Source organism: Stegastes partitus, unplaced genomic scaffold (assembly GCF_000690725.1).
Source record: "Stegastes partitus isolate 25-593 unplaced genomic scaffold, Stegastes_partitus-1.0.2 Scaffold1669, whole genome shotgun sequence".
NCBI classification, from domain to species: Eukaryota; Metazoa; Chordata; class Actinopteri; family Pomacentridae; genus Stegastes; species Stegastes partitus.
This window is the reverse complement of record NW_007579400.1, coordinates 975-13,136: the sequence shown is the minus strand read 5'-3', so window position 1 is coordinate 13,136 and position 12,162 is coordinate 975. Positions and strand designations below refer to the sequence as shown.

At 41.5% G+C, this 12,162-nt stretch overlaps 1 protein-coding gene across 4 annotated transcripts; it reads right to left on the bottom strand.

Annotated features, from left to right (window-relative positions):
• Positions 1 to 1,276: 1,276 nt before the first annotated feature.
• Positions 1,277 to 11,897, bottom strand: LOC103371915 (probable GPI-anchored adhesin-like protein PGA55). Of its 4 annotated transcripts, none has more exons than XM_008301399.1 (13): positions 11,567 to 11,897; positions 9,194 to 9,280; positions 8,934 to 9,017; positions 8,201 to 8,792; positions 6,766 to 6,835; positions 5,874 to 5,966; positions 5,265 to 5,348; positions 4,747 to 4,806; positions 4,582 to 4,662; positions 3,607 to 3,716; positions 3,190 to 3,305; positions 1,849 to 1,948; positions 1,277 to 1,729 (listed from the first exon to the last, which is right to left on the bottom strand). In XM_008301399.1, the coding sequence occupies exons 1-13, from the start codon at positions 11,858 to 11,860 to the stop codon at positions 1,500 to 1,502; spliced, it is 2,001 nt and encodes a 666-aa protein (XP_008299621.1). In that variant the 5' UTR covers positions 11,861 to 11,897; the 3' UTR covers positions 1,277 to 1,499. The 4 variants fall into 4 exon arrangements, with proteins under 4 accessions (XP_008299621.1, XP_008299624.1, XP_008299623.1 ...); XM_008301402.1 differs by having other exon boundaries at positions 1,277 to 1,726; XM_008301401.1 differs by having other exon boundaries at positions 4,747 to 4,803.
• Between the last annotated feature and the right edge of the window lie 265 nt (positions 11,898 to 12,162).

The window sequence follows — 12,162 nt, the reverse complement described above, 5'->3', positions numbered from 1 at the left end:
TTGAACGTCCACGACTCCACCATTTGTCATCTATGAAATCATTTCAGGCAGCATGGTGCGACAATCTGCCACACGATACGCAAGATTCTGTGTCGGACAAGATGATCCTGTCCCCAAAAAAGTCTGCTAACTTCATCAAGTCCTTCAGGAAAACTGGGACGACATTCCATTCTGCACGAGAACATCATTAACTCTATGCAGATGTGGCTCAGTACTGATGTGATTTTAGGTCTATGACCCCACTCTCCATGGTGACGACACAAATATTTCTTTTTCGGGGGTTGTTGCAGGGTTTGAGTGCGGTGTTGCCTACTTTTAAAAAAAATATTGGAGTTGCAGAAACATGTTTAGTCAATTTGTTGGATTCTCGCTCAACTTTTACAGATCTGAAGTATAATCAGACATGCAATGCTAACAATTAAAAGCACTTTACACATGTCCAACGCACGGGGACACTTTCTGGAATCTGAACAAATTGAACTAAAACTACCTGCAAGGCCAGACACCACTAGATGTAAGCACTGCTCTCATTGCCCTGAAAGCAGGAAGTGCTTTTTGAAATAACACACACGTGGCAGTCACACACAGGAGTACTTGTTAGCAATCAGGTTGATGATACTTCGCCAATCTAAATACAGTAACTGTACAATAGCCACACATGCAGACTTAAGCTGGCTCCTATTCAGACGAGTGTCCTCGTTGTTGTTACTGGTTGATAAAATGCACCAGGTTACATGAGGGCAGGAGATTGCCATGGACGGCATGACTGATAGTTTTATGAAGTTTTATGTGACAGAGCACTTGAAAACAGGTTTTAACATGAGTTTATTATATTAAATACAAAAAATCTTTAATTTTTTACTTTTTTTTTTAAAGGTGGAATGTATTTGACAAGGGTTGCAAGGTGGATCGGTGGTTTGCATTGTTGCCTCGCAGCAAGAAGGTCGCCGGTTCACGTCCTGGTGAGGATCTTTCTGCGTGGAGTCTCCATGTTCTTCCCGTGCAGCATGGGTTCTCTCCGGGTTCTCCAGCTTCCTCCCACAGTCCAAACACATGTTGAGGTTAATCGGTGATTCTAAATTGTCCGTAGGTGTGAATGTGAGTGTGCTTGGTTGTCTGTCTCTAAGTGTAGCCCTGTGATAGACTGGTTACCTGTCCAGGTGAACCTGCCTTCACCCTGAGTCAGCTGGGATAGACTCCAGCCCCCCACGACTCTAGTGAGGATTAAGCGGTGTATAGATGATGGATGGATGGATAGATGGATTTGACAAGCTTCTTACGTTAAAGGAATTTATCTTTATTTGGACATAGAAAAAGAGGTAACAGGTTCTGTGCTGCAGGGTTCTCAGGGTTACACCTGCACACACGCATCAATGTGCAAATAGTCTGCAGATCATTAATTTGTGCAAATGTAATAACACATTTAAATGAGACAGCTTATGAACTCACTGTTCTCATTACACCTAAATTTATCATTCATTGTTACTTGATGTGCCAACTTATGGAAGTTCAAGTACAGTAAAACGAGGCAGAGAAAAGGGAACAGAAAGCGTCTGTGACTCGGGCTGGTCGGCCTGCTGTCGGCTAGATGATGCTGCAGGACTCAGGACGCTGGACGAGGACACGGGGTTGTTGCTGATTTGATGCACCTCAGAAGTGTGAACAGCACCATCAGGTCCAGGCGTTACTGTGGCTGCAGACACCTTGTGGAAGAGTTGCTGCTGAACCGCTGAAAACAACAAACACAAACTCAACATAAATGTAAAAACAACATATGAATCATCACTTATGGATTTAAAACCTGAGCGTACATGAAACAAGTCTCTGCAGCGCTTTCGTCATTTTTACCTGGAACTATTGCAAACGGAGTCCCAGCAAGGCAGTGCGTCCTGAGAGAGCCGATGAAGTCAGTGCTGCTTGTTAACTGAGGAGAAGCCACCATGAAGGCCTGAAAAATAAAGACACAGAGTTCATACTTTAACTTCCATTAATATATTCTGATTAATCAACCTTTTGCAGCTCTGTTTTTGTGAACCCTGAGGTACAGATCACAGCCAAGCCCCCCTGCCTTGAGTCGTATGAGTGTGCAAAGTGCACCTTTGGGTTTCTGTTACCCCTGTGGTGCACTTGCACACAGAGTGGGACTGGAACGAATACATTATCATATATTAGAGGTAGGTGTGTTATAGGCTGTGAAAATCTTTTCCTCAAAGAGCACTTGTTGCTCTCTGGGATGTACTCAGTTTATGAATACAGCAGCTCAGATACAGTGCTAACGGCTACAGAGGAATTCAGCCGAACTCACGTTTTGTGTGCAACAGTTTCGCTTGATATCACATTAGTCAATGCAGTAACCACCAGTGCACTGAGCTCTTGAACTGTAACTGGTAAACAGTGCATTATACAGAATGCACTGTTTACACCTCTGGATAGGCAGCACCTCACCCTCACACCTCTCCTTCTAATGGGGCTCAAGGCAAGACACCACAGTGCCACAGTTAAAGCAATGATCCCTTTTGTCTTCTGTATGTAAATTACAGTGTGCCGTCGCCGGTCGCCGATTGGGCCAGGGCAGATGGGCGGAGACGAGCCGATCACTCAGGACCCAATGGGACGTTCCATCTGGTGATGGCGCTGTTTAGTTTGGAGAGGCCCAGTTAGGTGGGTGGCTGTACTCAGAGCACCAGTGCCTCGCTCTCTTGGGAAAAGTTTATTTTGTGTGTTAAGGCACTTAATCAAAAAGCTGTTGAGGAACAGGGCTAGTTGATAGGACTGTTATTGTTTATTCCCATCTAGGAAGGTGCTGTTCTGTGTACTTTGATTTTTGAACAGTTTTGTTATTCTGTTGAAATTGGTTATACTTTGCTTTTTGTTTTGTCAGTTGAGTTATTTCTATAAGATCTTTTGTCTTTTTAAGTTAACCAAGCACCTTTATGCCCTGTTGTCCCTCAGGTTTGTTGATTTTGGTGAGCTCTGTTAATAAATAATTGTTACTTAGAACTAATTACATCTGGTTTTGTTGCTTCCCTTTCACAAGCTGGGTTGTAACGCACACCATGAACCGACATGATGATCATCAAAATGTACACATCAAGCTACTTTTGCACGACAAGGCCCTTACAATGACTTTTCATCATTTATTCAAGTCATTTACTGCACATAAATTATAATTAACTCCAGCATAATTACTTGGTTGTTGAAAACAGCAGGCTGTGGAGTTTCTGTTTTCAGCTCAGGTGGTGACGTATTTACAGCATCTTCCTGAAGAAGTGAAGGCTCCGGTTTACACTCTGTTTGGTCATTAGCTATAAAAATGTAAACAAAAGCAGAAATGAGGCATTTTGCAAATGAGCATTTTAGCTCAGCTCACACAGACATGTTAGAAACTTGGCTCAATTATCTACTAAATTACTTTTATGTAGTTAAATATCAATCCAATGTCAGTATGATGACTAAACATCATACTTTTGTCTAATAACAGCCAGTCATTTTAACTGAACCTACATACAGTGACACAATGTTTTAACTGACATTTGTGTTTCAGTGCAGTGCAGAAATCGCATGTTTATTTAAAAAAGATCGACACCAGCATGTCATGTTACGTACCTGTATCTTCAACATCATCTTCGACTTTAACTTTAATTAGTGACGTTTGCTTTTGCCACGGCTCCAGCTCCTCCTCCTCACATTCCAGTAAGAGCTCAGACGCTGTGGACCTGAAACAAAAGGGACAATCTGTGACACATCTGGTAAAAATCAGACAAATCTTTAGATATTACTTTTTACAAATAACACAGAACTAGTCCTTCAGTTAGTCCTGGAGGAATACATTTTTAAAAAGGGGGCAAGGATGTGAACATGTGTGCTAAAGTGTCTAAATAAATAAATAAATGACTGCATTCATTAACTGATAAGTGAGTGAGTTGAATAAACGATGCAATTACAATTTTCAGTCTTGGCAGTGCCTTATCCTAGGGAGACATGTCTGTACTTTTGCCACCTAGAGTATATAATATTAATTTATTTGCTTCCCTTTTTTGAACCATTTTAAAAATTCTAAATTCCGATATTCTCCAACAGGAATTGGCATTTTCTACAACTTGTGTTCTGTAAATCTGAGCACTGATCCACTCAGTGTCATCCACTGAACAAAAAGTTAAATGGTAAATGCACTTATATAGCACTTTTCTACCTTAGTGGTACTCAAAGCACTTTACAATATTTTCTCATTCACACATTCATACACCAATGGCGACAGAGCTGCCATGCAAGGCGCCTGCCTGCCATTGGGAGCAGCTTCAGGTTCAGCGTCTTGCCCAAGGACACTTCAACTGTGGGGCGGGGCAGGATCGAACCGCCAACCTTGTGATTAGAGGACAATCCGCTCTACCACCTGAGCCCAGTTGCCAAACACAAAGCTACAACTGGATTAATCGATTCCAGTTCAACACAACAGGCCTGCAACAAAGCCCGCCTTTATGCTCTATTCACTTTTTGCCAAGGTGAAAGTCCACCTGCCTTCCAGAAGTGTTTCTGTTGAAGTAAACAAAAAGTACGCAAGAGTCAAAGACGTAAAGGTACCTCTGAGGAATTATTGGTACGTAGACATCTTCATCACCACTGTCATTGGGTCCAGCAGCTCTCAGATCAGTTGATTCTGATCTATTAGAATAAAAAAATATATCTGATGATGCAATCCAAGGAGCCAAATTTATTTATGATAAATGGTGGATAAGATAAAATTACTTTATTTTCTTCACACTGTCGTATTCATCCTCAGCAATGGTGACCTCCATCTCCTCACTGCTGAAAATGACAGTGAGGATAGTGATAGTTGTGCTTCTTGTAGATGTAGAAGCACATGATTAATGAATTATGACACCCTCTGATTTACAGCCCCTCACATCAGTCTAGGACAGGGGTGTCCAATCCTGGTCCTCGAGGGCCACAATCCTTCAAGTTTTACATGTTTCCCTCTTGATTCAATCGATGAGCTCATCATCAAGCTCTGTAGAAGCCTGATAACGATCCTGGGAAACACCTAAAACTTGCAGGATTGTGGCCCTCGAGGACCAGGATTGGACACCCCTGGTCTAGGACATCTATGCCATATGCAGCGCAATGACATCAGCTAAACAAACGGAAAAAGTTTGGGTTTTTTTCCCCCATTAAATTCAGAGTATCGTGTCTACAGTACTCAGAGACATATACACCAACTGAATTGTACATTTAGTAGTGTGAAAACATGCTCCTTACTTACTAACCTGTCCTGGATCCAGGCCAGCTCTGATGACGTCTGATGTGTAGTGTTGCTCTGATGTTTAGCTTCATGTTGATGCTGCTGGCCACTGCAGACACACACTGATAAGTAATTTTCTGACAACTTGAAAGTTTTTACAGAATATGGACATTCATTTTGTAGCCAGACACACATGCAGTGAAATAAAAACATGGCTACTAAACGCCAGAGTCTCAGTAAATCAGAGAATGCAAAGCACCACCGTGTCTTGTAAGGTGAATGTCAGACTTGTCAGAGTTAATGGATGAGTCTCATTAGACTCAAAGAGCAAGCACATCCTAACCACAGCGAGCCACCATGTTCCTGCTTTAACTCTCTATTGATGTGATGTCTTCCACTCCTCGCTCAGCCATGCATCCTGTCGTCCTGGGCTCATAGAATAAATGTTTGAATGATAACATATCTATTCAGTTTGCAGTCTAAGCACATCAAAGATTTGCTTCTGGGTAAAAATCTGAGTGTTTGTCCTGATCAGGGCACTCAATGATCAGCTGAAATGTGCCGGCAGGAAGGAAAGATAACGCATGCAGGTGGAAACCAGCCGTAAAAATGAGGCTACGTTATGACAACTTACCTTTCATGGTCTGGTCCAGGACTTGATGATGCAAAAGACTCTTGTATACTAGTTTCAGCAGCTGTCTTTAACGCTGAAGATCTCTCTTCAGAACTGTGAAAAGAAACCTTGTTGTTAGACACAAACACTCACCTTGAAAATGTTAAGCCTTCAAACTCACCCTCGGTTCGGCAAACACCCAAGTTTCCGAGTGTAACTGCTAAATATTGTCTGAAAACACCCGTCATAGAAGCAGGATCACAACCAAGACTTGAATCCCCCTTTTTTTTAAACCAACATCTACCTACAGAATAAACTATATCATATTTTTCTATTTTTTTGCTCATTCCAAAAACTATTTAAATGTGAATGAATATAGTACAGATTGGATGCAAAAATATGACAACAAAAGAAGGAATGCAAACTTCAAAATGCCTTTATTGTTTCTTTTCACTTTATTCTGAGCTAACACATGATGACACACGGTAGAAAAACTGTGAAAAAATACAAAGAAATGTATATAACAAGCATGATATACATGTAATAGGTCTGACATTGTTCTCCATTGTGTTAGCTGATGCAAGTAAAAAGCTAATGCAATAAATATTTTAAATTTTAAATAAAAACTTTAAAACCAAACTGAGCTGCTCGTCTATTGAATTCACATCACACTGCTTTTCATTTCAAACTTCACTAATACATGTCACTGCTTTAAAACGCCAATTTAATTCAAAATTCCAGAATGCAAATCTATATCTAAATAATGGTTCTCAGTATTATTATTAGCATTATTATTCTTAATTTCCATGTTTCATCTCAGTCCACGGATGACTTAATAGAACAGTTTGCTAGCAGGCTTAGTTATGAACTGGCTGCCATTTATGATATGTAAAAACTGTGCATGAGGCCTCACCTGGACAGTGATGATGATGATGACAGAGCTCTCTTCTCTCTTCTCTCGGCCTTAATTTTCTTCAGAGCATCTTTAAAGTAAAACAAACAGCATTCACTCACTGAATATGGCAACTTCATTTTCTAGCTCCTTAATGTAGCGGCCATTTCCATACTGAGGCATTATAACACGATAATATCAAGTGTCTGCTAGAGTGAAGTGATAAATGCTTACAGAGGGCCCCGACACACCAGGAGGTCACTCTCTAAACACTGGCACAAACGAGGCAGATTTTGCATTTCTTCATATTTTATGCTAAAAGTTGCACATAAACCCCCGACAGATGGCCGCCAGCTGACCATCAGCATGCATGAACACTGAGAGGACGTAACTCATCCGCGTTCTGATCCAAAAACAATCGCAGAACGAGAACTAACAAGTTAACGCAGCGACATAAATCAGTTTTAACAGTTCTAGTAAAAGGTCTTGAATAGTAATTAAGATTGTGAAATGTCATATTTTTGAAATATCGAAGCAATACAGGGATAATTCACGAAGTCAAACAGCGATTCAGACAGGAACTCTGCCGCCAATTCAACCTGCTCAGTCCGCTGAATGAATGCTGAAGGTTGGGTTCAGGCAGGAGAGAGTCAAACAACAAGCAGAAGTCACCTGCAGTCACTTAACAGTAACGAGCAGCGTCGACACTTTACTGTTGGTCTGTGTTAGTTATTCTAAAGGATGTGCTGGTGAGAATTTGAAAGATTTGGATGTTTCTCCACTGGGTCTATAGTATAAAGCCCTTTGTGATCTATATTTGATGCCACACCATGTGTAACGTCATATATAAGCACTTTGCAAAATTATGTTTTGTCTTTGCTGTTCATTTCAATAAGACAGTTATGGTTCAGATAGAAGTGTTCGTAAGAAAATAGTAAAATAAAAATGATTTAAGGTGCATCGAAGCTGATCAAATGGTGCTCGTGTATTTCACAGTGAAGGAGATTTTATAAACTTTATAAACTATGACCACATGCACACTCACATTTGCCAGCATTTCTGCCTTTGTGTGGACAGAGTATCGGTATTTGAAGCTGCAAATGTTTGTGTATGCACAAACAGGACAACGCTGAGTTCTGACACAGGGGTTGATCGTTTATCAGATCTGATAAATAGTATTTTTCCGATTATGCATATTGTTATTTTTTGTTTGTTTTTGTAGATCAATGCAAAGACGCCCTATTCTGTCCTGCCTGCAGCACTACCTCATTGGTTACAAGTCAGGAGTAATCGACTATTAAACACTGAAGGATAAATGTTGAAAAGTTCTGTTGTAGTTATTGGTTTTAATTATTCATAGCATCAGTCTGCATCAACCCTAAAAAAATTTAAAAAGCAACTTATCAACTGACTGTTATTCTTGACACTGAAACAGAAGAATTACAGCAACCATCACCTGAAATGTGACGCAGAGAGCCTTCAGCTTGTCGGTAGATGTCCTTTGCCAAGATTGCTTCCTGCTCAGCTCTGTTCGTCCGTTTCATTTCTGGGCTGATGTGTGCCTTTTGAACTTCAAGAAAGGTTTCATGTCCCATGAAATTCAGGTGAAGATGTTTGGCCCATTGTCTGAAGTGTGTATAGGTGCCTCCAGAAAAGAGAATGGAAAGAGCTGTAAGAAGGTGGATTTCAGGAAACGCCTCTAATAGATAGGGTGACGACATCCAAACACCCTTGTGTCCACCGAGGCAGCTCCATGTTACCTTCGTCTGTGCACCATAATGAGACACCTTCTTTTTGGTTATGGTATGTCCACAGGTCTGACACTTCTTAAACAGCTCCATCAAACAGCTGTCATTCACAATAGTCTTTGACTGAGTCGAGTTAGTTTCCTCGTTCTCATCTGATTTTGATGTTGCTGTCGAGCTTAAGTCAGTCTCTTGGTGGAGGCTCTCTCTCAGGAGACCCACAGATGTTCCACTGCACAAATGTTCACTCAGTTCAGCTGGTGGAGCCGACCGGGATGCATTACTTGTAGTTCCTGAGGATATCTGGAATAAAGACACAGCAGATATAGAATTCACATTTAGTTCCTACTAAACAGCGTTCACAACAGCAAGACAAGTTACTTTGGCTGCATGTAGTACTCTTTAGACAGAAAATAGTTAATCGATAGCTTGTGCTATTCTTACAGGTAGTGGCAGGGAGGGAGAAGGTGATTCAGCGTCCACACCAGTGCTTTGGACACCTGAGGAAGACGTCTGTGTACATACACCCTTGAGTGAAAACAGACTGTTAAACCAGCAGTGCTACATCGAAGAAACACCTCATTCAGGAAAGAGGGCAATTGTCCTAATTTGTCTTCATGACTGTGTGTACAAATAACTCCTAATACAAGTTAACTGCACATATTCTGCAAAAACAAAGCTTAGCTTTCCTACTTCATACTTACTGAAGTTAATGTATTGGCCCATTGCAACACGCTGTCCACAGCAGACACTGCAGGAGAGGCTTGAGCTGCTGAACTGGGACCCGCTGACTTATGGAAAACAACAAAAATGACAAAAAACACACAGTTTAAATATGTGCACACTTGATAGTTTTCACCCAATCTCACACTGGAAAACAAACATGGCGGCTGCTTAGGTCAACATGACCCGACTAACTCTGTACAACACATCAATAAAAATACCTTTTGTTCAACCAAGTGCCTCTTGAGTACTTCCCTCATATTTCAGTCAGTTAAATGCTAGTTTGTTCACAGTAATAAACAAAACCCACAAAGTAATTTGATGAAACTGATCATAGTTCTGAAGGCATCTAAAGAATCCTAAGACTCTCAAAAATGTCTCATACTAAAGCCCATTTTAACAAATGAATGAAAGCCTCACATTCACAGAAAACACATCCTTCAAGCTTCAGCTCAAAACACCACAGAGATAGCTTAGACATCGCTCTGAAGTGACTGCTGGTTACCATGCAGTCTTAATGGGCTGTGTCTCAGTCACCATTTCATAACTTTTCCATTGTCCGACAACAGAAATGGACAATGATGCAAATGAGAACAGCTTTGTTGGGAATTTATCAGTATTAAAATGCAGTGAATGCAAGCACTGCGAGGAGGAGAGAAGTGAACACTCGTCGAGTTTATGTTGACCTCAAGCACAACAGGCAACATTATGACAGAAACCCACAAAGTCCTTATTAACGTCATAAAGTTTTTAACATCTCTGTATGTCCATCAAGTCCACGGGTCTCTGACCTTTAGGCATTGAAGATTGGGGTCATCCGGTTATTACCATACATCCAAACCAAGATGTTGGCCAAAAATACAGGAAATGTAACAGGTTTGTACTCTTAAACTTGTCATTATCACATCTAAATGTCGCGAAGCGTGTCACATAAATAGGATGGCAGGAACCGGAGCTCAGGGAAACATCTACTTTTGTGTGGAAAGCATCTAGTAACACATATAGTGCTGCTTTAAATAAAGGCTCACAGTTTGTCCTTCGACTTAACTTCATGTTACCTGCCTATTTATTTGTATATGATGATTTAATACAGGGGTGTCCAATCCTGGTCCTCGAGGGCCACAATACTGCATGTTTTAGATGTTTCCCTCTTCCAACACACCTGATTCAAATGATCAGGATCGCTATCAGGCTTCTGCAGAGCTTGATGATGAGTTGATCATTTGAATCAGGTGTGTTGGAAGAGGGAAACATCTAAAACATGCAGGACTGTGGCCCTCGAGGACCAGGATTGGACACCCCTGATTTAATATGATCGCAGGGGTTGCCAGTTACTGTGCCATGTTCCAGCATAATGTATGGAGGCGTTTTTGGTCATGTTTTCAATAGGCCTTACACTTAACAGTCTGTTATCTACATTTGGGGTGTGACATTTTAGTTAGCAAAGGCAGCAATAGAAAGTAAACAAACCTGTTAAACACACAGTATGTATTTTCAAAATGTGGGACCTTATATTTACCTCAACTTCTAAAGGTGCATCTTTGTGCAGCTGCCCCACAGGGTCTGATTTTGCAGCTCGGTAAAGTAACTGCCCACTACATCAGGACAACCTCTGATTGGCTAAGAACACATAAATTAACACAGGTCGTAGCTATTAAAACGAATCTACTCACAGTTTTAATGCTTGAGGACGGGTCCCAGATAGTTGGAATTGATCCTTTCTCCAATATCATCCTGGATATTATGCCAGCATGGTATAGCCCCCGATTTACTATACACTCTGGTGCAAAATGCGCTGAACACACCAAAATAGACTTACTAGCAATGGGCCGAGGCAAGTCTCCAAAAATAAAATCCATCCACTTGTCTGAAACGTGTTTCTCTCTGGGAAGGCTGTGCAGTGATGTCTTTGATGCACTGCAGCCAGGAATAATACACTTGACTTGGCTGGTTTTCCTTGACATGTCTACACACCCTCAGCTGAGCACGAGTCCAACAGCTCAACCCGGAAGAAGCGGGACACGTGAGGAGCGGAGCTTAAACCTGATTGGCTGGTAGAGCGGGGCGGCCATGTTTGTTTTGGGACCGGAGGAGTATATTTTCTCATGGCTTTTACTTTACACCCCCGAGGTAACAAAAACACAAAACCGAATCGAAATGCATCTTTACTTTATAGTTTCCACATTTTCTAATTGTCCCCCAGCATTGTAATGTCGACAGAGCTCTGACGTGTGGACAAAAACGACCAAAGCTAACGATAACATTAGCCACATTAGCCGCTATACGTGCTAACACTTAGCGACTCCAACAGGCTAAATTGTAAAATATAACAAGACACTAAGTGTAAAACTTACGGTTTCCAAATGTGAACCTGGGTCACGAACAGTCGGTACTGATCCATCTTTGAGCTTCAGCTTTGAGGCGAATCCAGCCTGGTACTGACCCTTATTGAGAAAGCAGTCGGACGTGAAATGGTTGGCACATACATACAGGAATTTCCCGACTGTTGAGGGAACATTGCCGTCAAAAATAAAAGTAATCCACCGACTCTTCAGGTCCTCGGATGCCGGCAGCGTATGTAGACTCTTTCGTTCGCTTTTGCAGTCGACAACAGAGCACCTGTAGTGCCAAACGCGGCGCTGAGACATTATACTGAGTAGAAACGACTCCGGCGACGAAATAAAACGAATGTCTCCTAAAACAGCCTTAATGCTTTGCAGCCTGAACCCCACGAGAAGTTGGAAATCGTCATCCGTCAGTCTCTGGTCTGTGTTGACATCAAAATAAACTTGCCGCGTGCGCTCCCTTAGGACAACCCCCTGCGCAATGCATTGTGGTCGTTGTAGGATTTTCCCATTACTAGCAACAGGGACGAATAATAGTTTTCTGTCAGTTTTCTCCCATCATAACTTCTACAATTTCAACTTTCCATGTCATTGACAGCTTATTT